This window comes from Podarcis filfolensis (assembly GCF_964270895.1).
Source record: "Podarcis filfolensis genome assembly, chromosome: 8".
In the NCBI taxonomy this organism is placed as follows: Eukaryota; Metazoa; Chordata; class Lepidosauria; order Squamata; family Lacertidae; genus Podarcis; species Podarcis filfolensis.
Genome location: NC_139611.1, coordinates 21,878,148 through 21,898,195, shown reverse-complemented (window position 1 = coordinate 21,898,195; position 20,048 = coordinate 21,878,148). Strand labels below are relative to the sequence as shown.

The following is a 20,048-nucleotide window of genomic DNA, read 5'->3' as shown; positions in this document are numbered from 1 at the left end:
CACTATCGCAAAGCAGAACTCATTGTGTTCAGTATGGAGTAATGTTACACACAGAGACACACAGACACAGACACACACACGGATTTTTCACACTCCTAGAGTATGATTTCATCCCCATCTAAAGAGCAGGTGGAAGTAAATTTGGGTTTTCCTGCCTCCACCATCTGAGAAATATTGAGTGAAGCTTATATCATTTCCTGGGAGAGTTTCCAGGCACAAGGCATCGCCCAACCATTCCCTGCACCATCTGATATTAGTGTCAGAACTCCATAGAAAGAAAGCACCAATCTCTGTGAAGGCCTGACTGGAGGAGGAGCAAAGGGACAGAGCAAAATCCTCCCCCAATTCCGACTTGGTTTCAGACCCTGGGAAATGCATTGTTTTTATTGATGTAGTGAACCTCCTGTGTCAGAAACACTCTACCTTCTTTCAGAATACCAGAATAGCCCTGCTGGGGATCAGACCAAAGTCCAATATGCCCTGCCTTCTGTTCTCGCAATGGCCAACCAGATAGCTACAAGCAGGACCTGAATGTGTCCATACAAATCCATTTCCTTCATGAATTTGTCTTTAAAAGTCATCCAATTTGGTGGCCATCACTATATCTTCTGGTATGAATTTCATAGTTTGATGGTCTTCTCCTTTTCCCCTAGATATGTGCTCTCTTCACCTTGATCTGTCCTTCAGTGAAGATTTCCACATCTTCCACTTTCGTCACTGAAACTTGCCTCTTCAAGATGGATTATGAGAAGCTCAGAGAGGAAAATAGCCACCTCCTGTTTTATATTGCATTTACTAATGTGTTTCCCCCTCTCTAAAAGTTCATCCAGTGCATATGTCCACGGCTGTTGCTTGCAAGGTGCACCAGGGCTTTCCGCACCAAAAATTCTGGTCACTCATGCCATTGTGAATGCTGGTTCTCCAGGGTGTTGACCCGTTTCCTGCATAGGTGCCACCATATTGTCATTCTCTTGAACAGGGTGATAATTTCCATTTCGTTGTTCCTCCTAGAACAAGGCAGATTTGTTTAAAATCAATACAATATATTGATGGATTCAGGCAATGCTGAATAAGTAGAAATGTGACTTTCTTTCAGCCCCAACTCGTGATTCCACTTCTGATCACAACAGCACCACCAAGGGGTAAGGTAAAAAGGTAAAGGTAAAGGGACCCCTGACCATTAGGTCCAGTCGTGGCCGACTCTGGGGTTGTGGCGCTCATCTCGCTTTATTGGCCGAGGGAGCCGGCGTACAGATTCCGGGTCATGTGGCCAGCATGACTAAGCAGCTTCTGGTGAAGCAGAGCAGCGCACGGAAACGCCGTTTACCTTCCCGCTGGAGCGGTACCTATTTATCTACTTGCACTTTGATGTGCTTTCGAACTGCTAGGTTGGCAGGAGCAGGGACCGAGCAATGGGAGCTCACCCCATTGCAGGGATTCGAACCGCCGACCTTCTGATCGGCAAGTCCTAGGCTCTGTGGTTTAACCCACAGCGCCACCCTAGGGGTAAGGTGCTTTACTGAATAAACACTGGATATTTTTCACGCTATGTTGAAATCAATTTTATACCAATGTTACTGTCCTAGTTTTCCCACAAAGGATCTGGGGATTGCAGTTTGGTGGGAGGTGCGGAGAACTGCCCATTAGAGATCCCCAATGTCTCTCACAAATGTACAGGGTTGTATGCAATGTTAGTCCTCTCATCTGTGGGGATCCATTGAAATTAATGGCCATGACTAACTTGGGTTCCTTAACTTTGATGCGTCTACCCTGAGTAGAACTTGGCTGGATATTACCCACAGTTCCCAAGTTTTCCTGCATGGGTGTAGACCCAGGTGGAGAGAGAATCTGGTGCCCCCCTAGATGTTGCATGACTGCACTTCCCATAACTCCTGATCATTGGCCATGCTAGTTGGGACTGACTGAGAGCTGGATTCAGCAACATCTGGAGGGCACCAGGTTCATCATCCCTGGTGTAGACACCAACATTCTCAGTTTCTGGAGACTATTCTTCCCCTGCTATTGAAAAGAGGAGAAAACGAAAACAGGGGGGTTTTTCCTGCTGCTTCCTTGGGGAGGCATGGAATTTCTCTGACACTTTTAGGAGAGGTTGCCCCACAACTTACTGATTCTCACCAGTACTTTATCCATTTGTTACATGTATCAGTCACTTTATGCAAAAGAAAACACCAGAAGGCAACTTAAGAAGATAAAATACAACAAATTAAAGCCTGAGTTTCCCCATCCCCGTGGCAGATAATCCAGGAAGAAGTTGCAGGCAAAGTGGGCAGTGGGTAGCAGAGATGCCACACATGTGACTTTGCATCTTCGTCAGCATCTATAGCCAGGGGCTCCTTCTCTCGTGCGCTCAGAAGGAGCCAGCAACTGAAGCTGTTCCACTCTTGGCTTCACACACGGCCTCCCCTGCCCTCTCAACATTGAGGGGGCCCAGCCCTCCACCAACAGTATTGAGGGGGGAGCATAGGCAGCTCAGCTCCATAGAGTCGGCACCTCTGGTGGGTGGGGGTTAGTGAAAGTCTTTAAGAGAGCAGGAAGCTTAGAGGGGCAACACTGCAAGACGGAGAAAGAGAAAGTGCAATAGCAACCCTTAATATATGCTGAAATTGCATTTTGAAAGGAGTATGGGCAGAAGAAAAGAAGTTGTAAAAGGCATATGTAAAAGAATACTCACCTGTACTCTGGCAGCACCTGTGAAGAAGAAGAGAAGAGCTTTTTTTTATTCAAAAACCCAGTAGAAGACATTTCTAGATGAGATTTTCTAAAATGCCTCCATTTGAGAATAGAAGGAGCAGCATTGACCAGGCAGACGGCCCTCCTTAATGTTTAGCTAAAAAAAGGCAAAACCAAAAAACCCTTTCTCCTAATTTGAACCTGTTGGCTTGAGGTTGCAGCCAACTAAGTTCTACTCAGAGTAGACCCATAGAAATCAATGGATATGACTAACTCAGGTCCACTAACTTCAGTGGGTGTACTCTAATTTAGTTAGATACAACCCATACTAATCCACTGAGGTTAATAAGAGCCTCAGTGGTTCCTTATCCTCTGCACATCACAGGTGTGCCATAAAAGAACCAACTTGCATGTGTTAAGGAGACATCACTGATCAAGCAAGCCAGAGAGAAGTTGAATGACGTCTGTCCATCAAAAGTATTTCACTTCGGACAGGGCTTGGGAAACCCTTTCTTCAGATCAAGGGCCAAATTCCCTTCTGGACAATTTTCCAAGAGTCACATGGCAGTAGTGGATGGAACCAGATAGATAAATGGGCAGAGGAATGAATGTAAAATTTACCTCTGTACACCTGGCAGTTTCTGCACTCTCTCCCCCTGTATCCTCCATCCAGGCATACAAAAAGCATCTTCAGATGTCATGGACATATTCCAGACAATGCAGAGCAGTGCCAATGATGGGCGTGGCCTGGAGAGAGCTCTGAGGGCCACTTAGAGAGGCTTGGAGGGCCACATTGGACTCCCCCAGGCCTGATGTCCCTCGTCTCTAGCTTAAAAGCCAAGTATACTTTCTTTGTCCTCTCCAATCAAGCAAAAGGCAAGCAGACCAAATGAACTGGGGTTGGGGGAGATTTTTGACTGCTCAAAGTAGAGTTCCACTTGCAAGATACAGGAATGCAGATTCTGGATTTGTTTTTGCTTAACTACACATGTACTCGTTGCACACTTACGTTTTTTGATGCGCTTCCTCCATTGCCATATTATGAAGCCACATATTAAGGCAAGAACCAGCAGAGCAAGAATGGCAGTAGTAGCTCCAAATACCGGCACAGACACCTGTTTCTGGCCGACACATGCACAAACTGCATTGGAAACTGCTGTGCCTGCTCGTTCTTCTATCATGCCTGCCTTACTGCAACTGAAAATTAAACAGAAAGGGTTAAATTAGGGCTGAATGTTCAGAAGAAGGCTTGATATTTGTGGAGACTAACAGAAGGGCAGTAAAAAAGGACCCTGCAATTGCTTGTGGCTGAAACAAGCTGGATGGACAATCTACTACTCAGTGGTAGATTTCTCTGGACTTTCTGTGTTTGTGCATACAGATTATAATTCTCAATTTCACTTAGATACTTACTTGGGAATACCCAGGCTGTCTTTATTAACTTATGCATTTAAATTAGGTTCAGTAAGATATAGTTATTGTTAATGTTAGCTGACAATTTTGCTTGTTTGCTTCCTCCCTCCCCCTTCTAATTTGCAAGGAATTAGCGAATCAGTCAATTTCAGTTTCCCTCAGTTTCTCATTTTTCTTATCTTAAATCATGTGTGTGTATATATGGGGGGGGGTTGCATCAAACTGCAATTTTTCTTTTTTTAAAAAAAATCCTCATGAAAATTACATAGTCATTTTAGTGCAAATTTCTCCTGATATACACATTTTTCTATGCTGTTTTGAATAATGCACAGATTGTTGAAAGGCATGCTCCCTAATGTAATGCATTTGTGTACGTTATTTTCACCAATGTGTGCATTTTAATGCAAAGTTACCCCTAATATATACATTTTTTTGTAGTAAACATTGGTTGTAGAATTTCATTGCAACATTCGTGGTACTGGGAATTTTGAAGGATAATTGTTTTCTGAATTAAGTATTGATTTGAGAAGCAGAAAATTGGTAGCTTTGTTTCAAAAAGCAAACAAAATTGAATTTCTTCCCCCATTCTCAATGTACTTTTATGTTTAAATATGTCTTTTAAGAGAAAGCAATTGATACGTTATTTCAGCTGACAGCTGTATTGCAACATTCAGGAATTGTGAAAAATGGCAAATAAGTAAGATCCGATTTACACATTCGTCTGCCAAATGTGGATCTATTTGTCTTGCAGTTTTTCTGGACCTGGATATAATCTAACCTCTGTTTAAGCTTTGTACAAACCAAGATAACAGCCCACTAAGTATGTCATCTTCATGCTTACTTCTTTAACTTCCTAGCAGTAATGGGAAGGAAACAGCACTGAATGGAAAGAGGTGTATGTAGAATTAAGACTATGTGGCACCACACAGCCACAAACTGGAAATGCAGCTGTGAGAGAGTCTTTAGTGGCACCTACTTAGTCCAAGGTTCACAGGAGGTGGACATCTCAGTCTCTGAATAGGTCCCAGGAGGACAGGGTACGAACTGGGTGTCATTGGTTTCTGTGCCTGAAAAAGAACGAAATGAGCGGAATATTTTATGTGCTGCTACAAAAGATAGAGCCCTTCCATGCTTATGTCCTGCTTGTGTGTTGGGGCATCTGTTTAGTTGCTGTGAGACCAGGATGCTGAACCAGAAGAGGCCTTTGGCCTGGTCCAACAGGCCTCATCTTGTGTCCTTATGTCTTATTGTACAGTGGTACCTCAGGTTAAGTGCTGAATTCGTTCCGGAGGTCTGTTCTTAACCTGAAACTGTTCTTAACCTGAAGCACCACTTTAGCTAATGGGGCCTCCTGCTGCTGTCGCACTGCCGGAGCACGATTTCTGTTCTCATCCTGAAGCAAAGTTCTTAACCCAAGGTAATATTTCTAGGTTAACAGAGTCTGTAACCTGAAGCGTATGTAACCCGAGGTACCACTGTAGTCCCTTGTTGCTTTGAGAGTCAATAATCTATTCACATAAGAACCATAAGAAGAGCCAAATGTCCATTTCATTCAACATCCTATTCTACCAGTGGTGATCCAACTGTGTTGATGTATTTAGCCGAGGGTGGGAAGCCTTTTTCAGCCTGAAGACAACATTCCCTTCTGGGCAGCCTTCCTAGGGACACATGCCAGTGGTTGGTGGTGCGAGAAGCAAAGGTGGGTGGGGAAATGGATGCAAATTTATTCAGCAGACTAGTTTCTACACATAGACCATCCTCCATTCAGAGAGGCAAGAGGCCTGGTCAGAGTCCAAGGACATATTCTAGCCGGGCAAAACGGTCATGTGCAAAGGGGTGCAGCCTGGGGATAGTCCCAAGGGCCAATTAGAGTGGCTTGGAGGGCCGCATTTGGTTTCTGGCTCTGAGGTTCCCCACCCCCCCACCCCCCGTATGAAGCACATCTTAAGTCAGATGGTTTTACAGTTGAGTTTATGCTCACTGCGATAATTATTTTTCTTCTGAACATGGGAGCTATAAATAAATCATTTTTTTTAATGAATATTTATTAGATTTTCCAATTTTATATAAACACATAAAGAAAAAGAAAAAGAAAAATATTAAAAACAATTCAGTTTCGATAACAATTTTTCAATCACATGTTTCTTTGACTTCCTCATACCTCCCCTTCTTGTTCTCTAGTTCAATTTGTTAATTCAGCAAATCCTATTCTCTTAACATTCCTTTTAGAATATCGCCTTATTTTCCACTCACCTTTTTTTTTTTTAATTTCATAACAAATAAATAAATCATTTTTAAGATCAGCAGAAGAGTGATTGCACCAAATCTCTACTGAGACAACAGCTGCCAGGATGCTCATAGCAAAAACTTGGAAAGGGAGAAAAATTCCATCAACGAAAGAATGGCAAATTAAATTTTGTGAATATATAAATCTGGCAAGACTCACAGCATTCATAAGGGGACAATCGGACGAAAAATTATTAAAAGAATGGGGATGTGCTAAAGAGTATATGAAAAAACATTGTTCTGGAGTAAGCATATCGGTATGTAATGAATGATGCTTTGCAGGGTTAAAGAAAGAGAAAAATGGTGTAAAAAGTATAAAGATAAAGGTAATCTACATTAGACACAACAACTTAGAAAGAGTAAAAATTTCGAGGTCTTAGAACAAAGGAAAGAAGTCAATACGTGTATATGTATGTAATGACAAGATTAGAATGATGATATGGTTTTATTTGTAGATGTGTGTTTTTTTGTGTGTTCTTTTTTCTCGTGTGTTTTTTTCTTGTTTGTACTGTTTTATTTTGGATTCAATGTTTGTAATTTTTGTTGTGATTTTGCATTGAAAATATTTTTTTTAAAAAAATAAATCTCTACTGAGACTTACCTGGCTGTGTCACCATAAAACCAGGTGGAGAAATGGTGTGCTTTGAGCACTGTTCGCAGTCATGGTCGATGAACTGAGTGCAATAATAGCCAGGCTTGCAAGAGCAGACTGTGTTCTTCGTATACGTGCATTCTTCTTTAACTCTTAGATGGGCTCCTGCCGGGCACAATCACAGATATGAGGGTTTGTGGGGGCCGCTGCTATGATTGTTATTATTTTTACATGGCACCCCAATCTCAAAGTGGTGGCAGAATCCATGAGTTCTATATGCTTGCTCTGCTTCTGTTTCCTTGGCAGGAAGGTCAATGGAGACTGTGGTGTCTTTAGGATATATGGTTTTATCTACACATATATATAAGATGAGCATGAGATGGATCACAACATTAACCCCTACAGATCTTGCTTCTCCATTAGCCACAGCTTTGGATCCAGCACAGATCAGGCATGTCTCTGTGTCCCCAGCTTCCATTCTGCCTGCAGCTCAGCACACACCCACCTGGCTATTCTTCTCCTACCTAGCAGCTAGACAGAGGAAATGCCCACCCATTAGCCCGGAGGGCGCCATCAGCTAGCTCTTAAACCTAGCTCATTCTTTTGTGATGCTGACGAGGACAGTTAAGTAGCCAGCTAAGGCCAGACACTGGTCTTACAATAAATCAATAAAGGTCTGACCAGTTCAGCAACATTGACCAATTATATATGCATAATTTAAATAATCAGTAAGACAAGGCATTGAAATATGAACATGCTTAATTAAAGGATCCTATTCTATTTGCTCAGCACCCTGGGCAGGTCAAGAGCCTTCCTCGAGTATCTTCTAGTGATGACACATGTCCCCAGGGGCCCTGCCTGGTGGTGGCAGGCAGCCATTTTAATATATCACTATAACCCTGACATAGCCTTGAACAAGGGCATTGTGGGAAATGAAAACAGTCTCAGGCCACTTCTGCCACTCACATAACCTTGTGGCCAAAGACCCTAAACCATGGAGGTGGGGGGCAGCAAAGATATTCTGCGAGAAGATTCATCTTACATCCACTAAGAATAAGGCCTTGACCAAAGTGTACAAATCTAGATCAAACATTCTGTTGGAAATGCAGGAAGGCGGAAGGCACCATGATCCAAATGTGGTGGAATTGCAAAAGAATCAGGGAATTTGGGGAAACAATATATAATGAACTTTTAAAAAAAATGTTAAATGTTCCTTTCCAAAAAAAAGCCTTAAGTCTTCCTGCAAGGCATAATGAGCAATGAATTTCCAAAAAGGGTAAAGAAAATATTTATGAATGCGGTAACAGCAGCAAGAATTTTAATTGCTAAGGTAAGGAAAGGAGATTCTACACTCTCAAAATTAGATTGGCAAAATAAAATGTTAGAATATGCAGAGCTAGCAAGATTAACAGCAAGACTCGGAGACCGTACAGATCAAATATTTAACAGAGAGTGGGATATTTACAGAGGATACTTAAAAGTACATTGTAATAACATAAATTCTTTGGCACGCCTTGATTGATTTCTGCATGAATTAAGAGATCGCTACAGAATTAACATAACAGAATAATTTAGGGGAGATAAAGTTAAGTGTGCAGCTTTAATGAAACTTAGGAATCACAATGGGGGGATCGGAAGTCATATAAGAAATAGTGATGGATGAACTCAATCTTTTATTTTTTGTGTACACAAGAGTGTTAATTTTGAATCGCTTTTCACTGATCATTGTGTATTGCTTTGTTTTTGTTTTGTTTTTAAAACTAATAAAGCATTTTTTAAAAAGAGCAAGGCCTTGAGGGTTGCAACCAGTGCCAATCCTACTCAGAGTAGAGTCATTGCAGGTAATGGGCATATCTGAGGTTCATTAAATTTAATAGATATACTCTGAGGAGGGCTTAGCTGGTGGCTCAAAGGGTGGTGACAAGGGAGAGGGCCTTTTCGGTTGTGGCTCCCCGTCTACAGAATGCCCTTCTTAGTGAAGTCTGCCTAGCGCCTTTGCTGGCATTTTTTCAGCGCCAGCTAAAAACCTAACCTCCCCCCCCCCTAAGATCTTTGGATGGACTGATATGGTGTTGTTTTCTTACCAGTGTGCTGCCTGTGTATAATGCATTCATATTCATGTTTTGAAATGTATTCTAAGTCACTTGGGTAACAAACAACAAGAAGAATTTTTACCTGATTCACATTCTTGACATTTAAAGCACTTTGTCAGCCCATTTGACTGGTTCGTGTATGTCCTCCAACCACAAGCAACACACGTCGTACTGGAATCAGAAGTGCAGTGTCTCTCGACTCTGTATCCTGTGGACAAATGGGAAAATGGCGCCCCTCCTCTGAATCCTAATTTGTTAAGCAGGCTCCTCAACCAGGTCTGGGTGGGGACAATGCCGGGAACTAGTGTGACCAAGCCAGTGAATGAGGGGGGCAGTGGGGCAGTGGCTAGGACCCGTGTGCCCCCCCTTCTCCACTGCTGCCTGAGGCGACTGGGGGCAGCCTGGGGAAGCCCCAGCATGCTGGAGGCTACTGAGGAGAAGAAAGGGGACCAGAAGAAGAAGAGTATGGATTTGATATCCCACTTTATCACTACCCAAAGGAGTCTCAACGCGGCTAACAATCTCCTTTCCCTTCCTCCCCCACAACAAACACTCTGTGAGGTGAGTGGGGCTGAGAGACTTCAGAGAAGTGTGACTAGCCCAAGGTCACCCAGCAGCTGCATGTGGAGGAGCGGGGAATCGAACCTGGTTCACCAGATTACGAGTCTACCACTCTTAACCACTACACCACACTGGCTCTCAGAGAGGAGTAGGTGGTCACAGTTCCTATCTGTAGCTGAAGGAGAAACAGCAAAGTTGTACAAAGATGCCCCTCTTCTTTCTGGATCTGTCACCCCGCCCAGTTGTCACCAGCCTGCTGCCTGAGGCAAATGCCTCTGCAAGGCCAATGGATGGGCTGGCCCTGTTTACAGGGAGAAGAAGAAGGGTGTCATGCCTTCTTACCAGGGTTACACTTGGGGCAGCATTCGCCACGGATATCATACTCTGAATCAGTACAGGAGGAGACTTCTTGGTAGAGAAGCAGCTGTGTTGCAAGGAAAATGCAGAAGCTCTTTCAGGGAGAACAAAAAGGAGAGAGAAAGGAGACTTTAGTCTCACTGTGCATTCTTGGATTAATCCTATTGTTCCCCCCAGCCCACCCCAGGAAAGGCAAAGAAGGATATGAAACAGCAGCCTGAAAAGTTTGGGCAGGAAACAGGGATGCTCTTGAACTTACGACTTTCTCCCCCAGATTTTTGGAGTTGTGAAGCAAAAAGATATGAACCTCCTGTCAGGTCGCTGCTTCATTGAGCCTGAGAGCTACATTCTAGGTAGCCTTCCATGCTAGTGGTGAGTTTGACCAGTGTGAATTTTACCTTTGTACAACATGCTTGTTTCTACAGGGGTGGACCTTGGTAACATGCCATCTTGTGTGGAGGCATTTGACGCTCTCCACCAGCCTTTGCAGTACCAGCTTAAGCCAGGCTTTTGAAAGGAGGTGTCCTAGAGCCCTCCTACCTCATTCCCAAAGCCTGGTAAGTGCTTGCCCAGCCTTGGGAAGGAGAAAGGTGGACTCTAGGGCCCTGTCAGAGCCCTCATGCCTCCTTTCCGAAGCCAGGCAAGTGCTCCAATTCAGTGTTAAAGATCGGGTTTCCCTGGCGGGTGGGGGTGGGCTGTGATGGGACAAACAGAAGTTTGGATAAGACCTTACTCTGGAGTACACTCAGCTGAGCTGGGAAAGTCCAGCACCCACTGCATCCAAACACTCTAATCCCAATAGATCTTGGGTTTGGATTTGGTTGTTAAATATGTATTCGAATAGCTACTGAAATATAATTTTTCATATTTAGGTATTTATTTTTAAATCAGACCTTAATGCAAACTTAAGAATTAAGACATACAAAACAAACACTGACCAGAAACTGACTAGCATAGTAGCCAGGGACTTTCCTGAGGGCAATGTCAGCCTTTGGAACAGGAAGTGCCATAAAGCATTTCCTTTTGCACTCACAACCTAAGCAAGAACAACCTCTTCCTGGTTCTGATGTGCTTCAGTGTGCCTCTCTGAAGCCTGACTTGGATTCTCACCTCATTCCCTCCAACACACACATACACCAGCCACAGAGCCTTGCTGTCCTTTTTGCTCAGACCTGCCTGGCTAGGTAGGCCTGATCATGGCAGTGGCAGACTTTGGGCTCTCAAATTTTGGTGGCCTTCTGTGCGACACTAAAATTCAGGGAGAGGACTGCCTCTCCTGTTGTGTTGCACAGTGTGGTTGCATCAGCCATGCTACTCTAAGACTGCCTCTGTTGATGGTGCCCTCAAAGCCCAATTGATGACACCAATGCTGTGAACACAAGTGGCTGGGATTAAATGCACACCAAATGTGGGACAAATTTAGTAGACCTATGTTAGTCATTCATTTCAATGGGTCTACTATTAGGACTGGTAATAGATGCAACCCAGTGGATCTACTCTGAGCAAAACTTAAGATATCACCCAATGCATTTTTGTATCTTATTTTTGTACATGTGTCTTTCTATGCATCAATCCATGGCTGGAGAGCAGCACTGCAAAATTTGGAGCAGTGCACATTTCAAAGGAGGCTCATATTGTGTCGGAACAAGTGAATTAGGGCGTTTTGCTTTCAAAACTGCACTGAGTTGACTTTTTCTCCCATCCGTACACCAAATGCATTCCAGCGCACACTTGGAAAGCCCAATGAATACAGTGCGATTTACTTCTGAGTAAACATGCTGAGAATTGTGCTGCTAGAGAATGTTTTTAAAATGTTTGGGGGCAAGGCAAGAAACAGGAGATCAAAAACATACTGTACTTCTTTTATTTCTCCACAAGGTGGCATTCTGTGCCTATCTATCAAAGTGGGTGGGGCGGAGGAAGTAAACAAAGAATCGACCTATGCACAGGGAAATTCCCAGAGCAAACAAACCAGGAGTTGTTTTGTGACCTGTAAACACGTTTTTCGGAATGTGCATTAGCTGTCATGGTGTTCAGACCTATGTTGTTGTCAGCTGCATGAAAATTTGCATGCAAATTAATTCAATGGTAGGTATGAAGCAGAAGAGGAGAACTTGAACACCTCCAACACTGTGGACTCAAACGCTAATCAGCTCTGGCACGCATGCCCAGTGACCCAGGATGATGGGAGTTGTAGTCCAACATCTGAGGGCCCATAGGGTCTCCATGCTTGACATAAAATTTGAGGACTGTAATCCCAAACCTACTTAATAGGCAGTAATATGATAGGAAGAGTTGGTGTTGTTAATCACTTTTCTCACAGAATGGCCCAAACTAATGTACAATAAAACCAATTAAGAACATGCAATAAAAACACAGCTATCCAGACAAGAGGCAGGACTTACAGATCACACCCTGCTAAAAAGAAAAAAAGAAAAAAAAGAAGGCTGCAATCCTATCCATCATATCAAGGCCAAAAGCCCGGGTAATGAGAGAAGCCTTTCCAGGCTCCCTGGGGAGAGCATTTCACCAGCAGGGAGCCACCACTAAAAAGGCCCACCCAAAGAAGGGCTTCATATTGATTACAGGGTCTGGGTTCAGTCATGTGGGATTACCAATATTGCTGAGCAGATTTGTATTGAATTCTGCTGCAGACTGTTTTTATTATTATTATTATTATTATTATTATTATTATTATTAACTTATATCCTACCAATCTGACTGGGTTGTGCCAGCCACTCTGGGTGGCTTCCAGCAGAATATAAATAAAATAACGAAACATTCTATGATCAAACATTAAAAACTTCCCAATACAGAGCTGCCTTCAGATGTCTTCTGAAAGTTGTATACTTGTCAATCTCTTTGACTTCTGATGGGAGGGAGTTCCACAGGGCGGGTGCCACTACCAAGAAAGCCCTCTGCGTGGTTCTCTGTAACGTCCCTTCTTACCATAGGAGCCAACTCCTAGGGGGTGAGGTTCCTTCCCCTCCCCCCATAAAATATTTGAGGGGGTCTCCTGCCCCAAGTTGATGGGCATTCCCCTTCAAATGGTGTTCATGTGCCATGTCTTGTGATCAGTTATGTGGGACAGGGCTTACCTGCCCCCCCAATACTTTATTCAAGTTTCACTGCTTCTCACAGTGAGGGAACCGCCAGAAGGCCCTCAGAGCTGGACCTCAGCGTTCAGGCTGAATGATAGAAGTGGAGTTGCTCCTTCAGGTATACTGGGCCAAGGCCATTTAGGGCATTAAAGGTCAGCACCAACACTTTGAATTGTGCTCGGAAATGTACTGGGAGCCAATGTAGATCTTTTAGGACCAGTGTTTATGGTCCAGGCAGCCGCTCCCAGTCGTCAGTCCAGCAGCTGCATTCTGGAATAGTTGCAGTTTCCGAGTCACCTTCAAAGGTAGCCCCACGTAGAGCGTGTTGCAGTAGTCCAAGCGAGACATAACCAGACCCAGGGATGCAGAACCTACCACTCCCACCATCCCAAGTCAGCACAGATAATCAGTAAATATGGGTCTTGTAGTCCAACAACATCTGGAAGATTACACAGGTTCTCCTGGTCTGGCACTGAGGGATAAATGCAAGCATGGGAGCGAAAAAAAGCTACAAAAATGTAGCCAAGTATATATTCTTATAAGAAGAAGGGCAGAGAAATCGCTGTGATGTGCTAACCAAATGTGTGGGGGGGGGGACCATGGTTACAAGTGAAGCCTGAAACTAATGGAATCACATTAGCTGGGAAATTCTGGTTTCACAACGTTGCAGCCTCATGATGGAATCTTTTGAAATCTTTCTGCTGAAATCTGGTGACTAGAGGTCAGCAGCACTGCATTCACAGAAGGGGACGGATGCTTTCTTCTTCTGCTGCTGACTTTGTCAGAGACCAGCTCCAACAGGAAACCCTCAGCTGTCTTGGATCCCACAGCTATTTTAGTCTACCCAGTGTGGTGTAGTGGTGTAGAGCCAGCGTGGTGTAGTGGTTAGAGTTCTTGACCTAGGAGTCAAGGGTTCAAATCCCCACTTGGCCATGATGATGAATCACTGAGGGACCTGGGGCCAGTCATTGCCTCTCATCCTGACCTACTCTAAAAGGGTTGTTGTAAGGATGAAATGGGGTGGGGGAGAACCAATGTATGGCACCAAAAAAGGTGGGATAGAAATACAGTGGTACCTCAGGTTAAGTACTTAATTCATTCCGGAGGTCCGTTCTTAACCTGAAGCACCACTTTAGCTAATGGGGCCTCCTGCAGCTGCCACGCCACCGGAGCATGATTTCTGTTCTCATCCTGAAGCAAAGTTCGTAACCCAAGGTACTATTTCCGGGTTAGCGGAGTCTGTAACCTGAAGCGTATGTAACCTGAAGCGTATGTAACCCGAGGTACCACTGTACAATAAATTAGCAGAATGGTGGAGAATGTTGCATTTTTCAAGCTATCAAGGATATTTGTGGGGGGGTTTGTATCTTAAAGCTGATCTTGGTTATAACTTTAGTCCCTACTTTGGAAGTGCTTAAGAGATTTATTTTCACACCTCTACACATGTGGGCAGTGCTGGATTTACATATAAGCTAAACAAGCTATGGCTTAGGGCCCCACTCTCTTGGGGGCCTCCAAAAAATTCAAAGAAAAAAACAACCTGGATGCACATTTCCAAAATATAAGATAAAAAACAAATAAAATAAAACCTACATACAGCAACAGTGTTTGTGTTGTGTAGGCTCCTATGATGTAAATAATGGGCCCCGCCAGCTAGCCTGCTCCCTAAAATATCACTGGTTTACTCATTTCTATATACAGATACCTACTGGGTCCATAAATTACCATATAGCATATAAAGGTAAAGGGACCCCTGACCATTAGGTCCAGTCGTGGCCCACTCTGGGGTTGCAGCGCTCATCTTGCTTTATTGGCCGAGGGAGCAGGCGCACAGCTTCCATGTCATGTGGCCAGCATGACTAACCGCTTCTGGTGAACCAGAGCAGGGCACGGAAATGCCGTTTACCTTCCCGCCGGAACTCACTGGAACTCAGTTCCAGCACCTCTCAGGTAGGCGCCATTGCCATTGTAAGAGAACAAGGGAGGCGTTTGTGGCTACTTCTGGCACCTCTTTTTCTAGAAAAATAGAACTGGCTGTAAGAGACGCTGTCATCCAAGAAGTCATGCCAACAGACCCTGCGGAAGTGAGACACCACAAACCCACATTGTGACCCAACATGACTCAGGGACATTTCTTCCCCTCCGTGTGTAACATTCTCCGAGACATTAATCGTGCTACACAACGGGATGCAGAAGTGAACAATGCCTTGCCAGACAGGAAATAACCTTTGTAGTTAAGAGAACTTATTGTTATGTTCAGGGCCACTTCTTCCTATCAGTTTTTCTTCTGTTTCTTCTGCTGTCAAAAACTGGGAAACTTGACAGTGTGGGGGGTCTTTTACTTAAGAGTAGGGGGAAGTGGGGTTATGAGCAGAGAGTTTGTGGGTTGTATAGTTGAAGAAGAAGAGTTTGGATTTGATATCCCACTTTATCACTACCCGAAGGAGTCTCAAAGCAGCTAACATTCTCCTTTCCCTTCCTCCCCCACAACAAACACTCTGTGAGGTGAGTGAGGCTGAGAGACTTCAGAGAAGTGTGACTAGCCCAAGGTCACCCAGCAGCTGCATGTGGAGGAGCGGAGACGTGAACCCAGTTCACCAGATTACGAGTCTACCGCTCTTAACCACTACACCACACTGGTAGATTCTCTGGCTGCCCATCTACAACAAAGCCAGGTTCATAGTCCTTGTGTTAATTTACAAAGCCCTGATTGACTTCGGTCCGGGGTAGCCTGATATCCAAGCTCGATCACTGAGATAATCGGCAGGACCATCATTGGTTGCACCCTGAGTTGGTGATGCTCACCTGCCCGCAGCAAGAAACCAAGCCTTTCATGTCACTGGCTCAGTCCTTTGGAATGCTCTATCAATAGAGATTCAGCCTTGACTTTAAAAGCTTGGTGGGATGGGCATGCCAACTGTCAGGACATTTTTACAGCTTGCACCTTGGAATCCTGACTTCTGGGTGTTGTGCTTGCGGCTGAGCCTGTGCTACAATCAGTCTGAAAACAGATCTCCCGTTTGCTCTCAAGTAAGGCTTTCTATCATGGTGTTTTAGGATGGGAGGCTGACAGTTGGCGGGGCAGTGCCCCATTTGCTCTCTTGCATCAGCCAAGGTGGAGATTCTGAGAAATTCCTGGAGGTTTGGAAGGCATTCGTTGCCATTAACATAGGGTTGCCAGACGTCCCCGGTTCCTGGGGACAGTCCCCAGATTTGCAAATCTGTCCCTGGACAAATTCCATCCCCGGAATGTCCCAGATTTGCAAATCTGTCCCCGGGAAACGGCAGCCTCAGCAGCCTGGAGCCAGCCTGGTAACACAGTTGGCTCTGGCTGGCTTCAGGAGCTGCTCACTGCCATGGCGCCCACCATTTTTCCCACGCCACAACATCAAGCAGTGAGCAGCTCCTGAAGCCAGCCAGAGCCAACTGCACTACAAGGCTGGCCCCTCCTGGGCAACGGCCGCCTGCCGGTGACTCCCAAGCCTCCCCGATCTGTCAAAACAAAGGGGGAAGAAGATCAGGGAAGGCTCAGGAGTCATGGGTGAGCGGCACACTGTTGCCCAGTTTTTAAAAAACTGCACATTTATGTTTCACAGGCTGTGAAAGAAGGGTTTTGCACCTTTATACAATATGCATGTGTGCTTGGGCCCAGGGTCTTTTGCATCACCATCCCCACAACTGACTCCCTGTTGCTACTCAGCTTCAAAAAGAAAAAAGTGTCCCCGGATTCATTGAAAAAAATCTGGTAACCATACATTAACGTCCTTCTCTCTTTATGTTTGATGCCCTTGCAATGAACAGAATGACTTAGTGAACATTCCTCAAGGCGGACTCCTTTCAGTGTTCCCCTTGAAGACAGGTAGCTCACTGGGTACAGTTCAGGTAGCCACCATATTGCCATTGAACCTACTTCAAATGGTTATTGAGGAGATAAAGTGGGATAACCCACCCACCCAACTATGTCATCCTCAGCCTCTCAAAGGAAGTTCAGAGTACCCTGTGATAGGTAGCTTGATGAGCACTCCTGTAACATACAGACTGGCCTGACAGGTGAGTGTTCACCTTTTGAGGTGTTATTTTTTAAAATAGTAATCATGCGGCTTTCTGAGTACAGAGAGTGACTCACCAGAAAGGCGAAGATTTGTCACTCATCGCACCAGACATCACAGGCACTAGCCAATAGGTGCCCGTGACACTTCTGCACCCACGCAACTGTTTGCAGCCGACACACACACCCTCCATCGTCCCACATTTATTTCCACCACAAAAAAAGAAGGTCGCTGAGAAAGGATGTCTAGATCGTACTCAGTGCCTGAGTAATGACGGTGTTGTGGTTGTGCTAAAAGTAGAAGTCAAAAACCTAAGAAGCCTGTTATATAATTAGGTGAACTTGTGGGTTTCTTAAAAAATAGCATCAGTTCCCATGCCATTGGCAAACGCCAGTTTTGAAATGAAAGGTGACTTCAAAGGTAGCCCAGGCTTCGATCAGATGGGCCAGGAGGCTGGAGGACTCAGGACAGAAGTGGAACATGCAAGGTTTGGGATACACACAGATCTTGCCATAATCTATGAAAGCCGAACAGTAATTCCTGTCTTTGCACAACCTTAAAGAAAAGGTTTCCTAGGGCAGTAAACAAAGGCTGTTAGGCTCAGATCCTGCAACCATCTACCTGGGAGAAAGTGCTACAGCCTGGACCTTACTTAAATATGCACAGCCTTCATGGGAGATTTGTGGCCCTTGAGTTGTTATTGGACACCATCTCCCATCAGCCCTACCCAGCACTACTAGTTATCGGGGGTGATGGGATTTGAAGTCCGGGGATTTGCCTGCCCTAGTTGTTCAGGATCATTGCTGTTACTAAGGATGGGGGAGAAATCAGATTTTGTTTGCATTGAGAGGGAAACCTACCTAAAATTCACTTTCTGAAACGATACGCGAACTGAATCACAGTTGCCCTTCAAAATTCACACTTCTCCATGCAGTTCTCCAGGCGGGTAATGTGTGCAAAAATTCATCCGTTAAAATGCAACCCACGGCGAATATAGCATCTAAATATGCATTATATAAGAGGGAATGGTTTTGCAAACAAATGTATACACTGGGCAAAATTGCCTATGGAGATGTGTTCTATCAGGAGAAATCTGCACTCAAACGCTCATGAACTTTTTAAAAAATCACAAGCCAATGTGAAAATATGGAGAACGGAACTTATGAGCACAAAGATGAGAAACTGAAATGGACAAATTTCCCCATCCCTCCTTTTGACCCAATAATCTTATGATCCCCAAATAAATTTGCACATTACCAACAATTCCATTGTTTAAAATCCTAAGCCAAGTGTACCTTTTGATTTAGTGAAATAAGCACCAGCTAGCAGTTACTGCTCATAGGAAAAACCACCTTTCACTTTCAATTACTGGAATACTGAAGTCTTAGAAACAAACAAGTGGGACCTGAATTCCCAGTCCAACCCCTCACAATGGCTCCCAACCAGATAAACCAACAAAAGCTTTAATTTCTCAAAGGCGATGTTTGCCATCTGCCAGGTGTATTCTCCCTGCTACCGTTCCCTGTGGAGACTGAGTCACACACTGGTCAGCTGAGAACAAGTGAGCTGGCCATATCCTCTGGCCCAACACCCACTCTCCTTGAAGCCCTCATTTTTTCAGGAGGAAGGAGGCAGATCTCTTTATTGCACCCTTATAGCATGATAGGCTGACCCTGGGGGGGGGGGGAATGCACAAAGTTTCAAAGTTTGCTTACCAGATGCATGGTGCCGAAGAAGGGGTTCCTGGAGGTTTCCAATTTCATCCAGTCATGAGGCAGACGAAGGTCATTACCCTGTAGTTAACTGCAGTCTTGTGTTTACCTCCCTTCGATTCCTATAGATCCAGGATTTCTGGACTCCATATTCCCAGCACCGAGCACATTGCATTCTGAAGTTCCCACTGCTCCCACTGCCTTTGCCCTCTGGGCCTTCAGCCAAACGAGACCAAACTTGCCAGGCTTGTCCCTGAATCTCCGAGTCCCGTCAAATGAAGCAGTCACAGCTCGACGATCGGAGCTCCAAAAGTGAAAGTAAAATAAAAAAATAAAAATCTCTCTCTGGCTGTGGTTTCTTTCTTTTCCCCAGAGGCGGTTAAATAATCGCACTCAGTTCCAAATAACTTCTCCCCAGCCACTTCATTTCTCGGCACTGAAGCTCGTCTGCCTTTCCTCCTTTTATGCAAACTCTGCTCTGGATCCTGTCTTCCCAGAACTGTTTACAGACGGGAAATAGCAGACAGGAAGCAGGAGGTGGGCTCCACTCACAACAGAGGAGCAAATGGCCCAGTCCTTCTGATCATGTTTTTTTAAAAAAGTACCTGGCAGCAGGATGGTGAAAGGAAACGACTCCAAGTGAATCGGTCCACCGGAGCAGTGAAGAGTTGGGTGAACTTGAAGCTAGGCAAAAACACCACCTGGCTCTTGAACTCTGACCACCAGACAACTGCTGACATTTGCAAACCTTTCCATTTCAGTAACTTTCATTTCCCCCGCTCTTAGATTCAGGTCTCCACATTTCCACAACAATTTGTGGGGTGTTCTTTTTTCTTTAAAAGCACTATTCCTGTCGTGAAAATTCACTCGTGCAATTTTCTCCTGGCAGTTTCATACACAGTTTCAATTAACGTACTCATTTCTGCAAGCCATTTCCCATAATATAATGCATTTTTGTTTATTATATTGCATGTTGTTTGCACCAAAGTGTGTCATTCTATGGTGCATCCTCACCACCACCACATAATGCATTTCTGTACTCATTGGCTGAAGAACTGCAACTTTCGCAGAACTGCAAATTTCGAAGGATATTTGTGGTTTCTGATTTACATGACAGTTTGTGAAGTGTGAATTAGCTAGTTCCTCATGTGAACAAAATGGAATCTCTCTCCTCACCCCCCACCCCACAATCC

At 44.5% G+C, this 20,048-nt stretch overlaps 1 protein-coding gene and 1 long non-coding RNA gene across 4 annotated transcripts; one reads left to right on the top strand and one right to left on the bottom strand.

Annotated features, from left to right (window-relative positions):
- Nucleotides 1-368: 368 nt before the first annotated feature.
- TNFRSF14 (TNF receptor superfamily member 14) lies at nucleotides 369-19,432 on the bottom strand. 3 transcript variants are annotated; one of them, XR_014551666.1, is made up of 8 exons: nucleotides 18,859-19,432; nucleotides 9,979-10,087; nucleotides 9,158-9,283; nucleotides 6,992-7,147; nucleotides 5,081-5,171; nucleotides 3,701-3,888; nucleotides 2,172-2,709; nucleotides 369-2,125 (listed from the first exon to the last, which is right to left on the bottom strand). XR_014551666.1 is itself a non-coding variant. In XM_083628962.1 (8 exons), the coding sequence occupies exons 1-8, from the start codon at nucleotides 18,904-18,906 to the stop codon at nucleotides 897-899; spliced, it is 846 nt and encodes a 281-aa protein (XP_083485088.1). In that variant the 5' UTR covers nucleotides 18,907-18,990; the 3' UTR covers nucleotides 369-896. The 3 variants fall into 3 exon arrangements, 1 of the variants encoding a protein (XP_083485088.1); XR_014551667.1 differs by having other exon boundaries at nucleotides 2,172-2,571; nucleotides 3,680-3,888; nucleotides 18,859-18,990; XM_083628962.1 differs by having other exon boundaries at nucleotides 369-1,007; nucleotides 2,693-2,709; nucleotides 18,859-18,990.
- On the top strand, nucleotides 15,709-19,197 carry LOC310769584. Its single transcript, XR_014551705.1, has 2 exons — nucleotides 15,709-16,124; nucleotides 18,984-19,197. It is a non-coding gene; the product is annotated as an uncharacterized lncRNA (long non-coding RNA).
- Nucleotides 19,433-20,048: the final 616 nt, after the last annotated feature.

Bases quoted from the DNA above. Each gene is read 5' to 3' on its own strand.
- TNFRSF14 (XM_083628962.1), bottom strand. From the start codon at position 18,906: ATGAAATTGGAAACCTCCAGGAACCCCTTCTTCGGCACCATGCATCTG. The intron at 7,148-9,157 runs GTAAAAATTCTT...TGTGCCCGGCAG, and splicing joins ATGTCAAGAATGTGAATCAG to GAGCCCATCTAAGAGTTAAA. The intron at 5,172-6,991 runs GTAAGTCTCAGT...GTTCTTTTTCAG, and splicing joins TTTTATGGTGACACAGCCAG to GCACAGAAACCAATGACACC.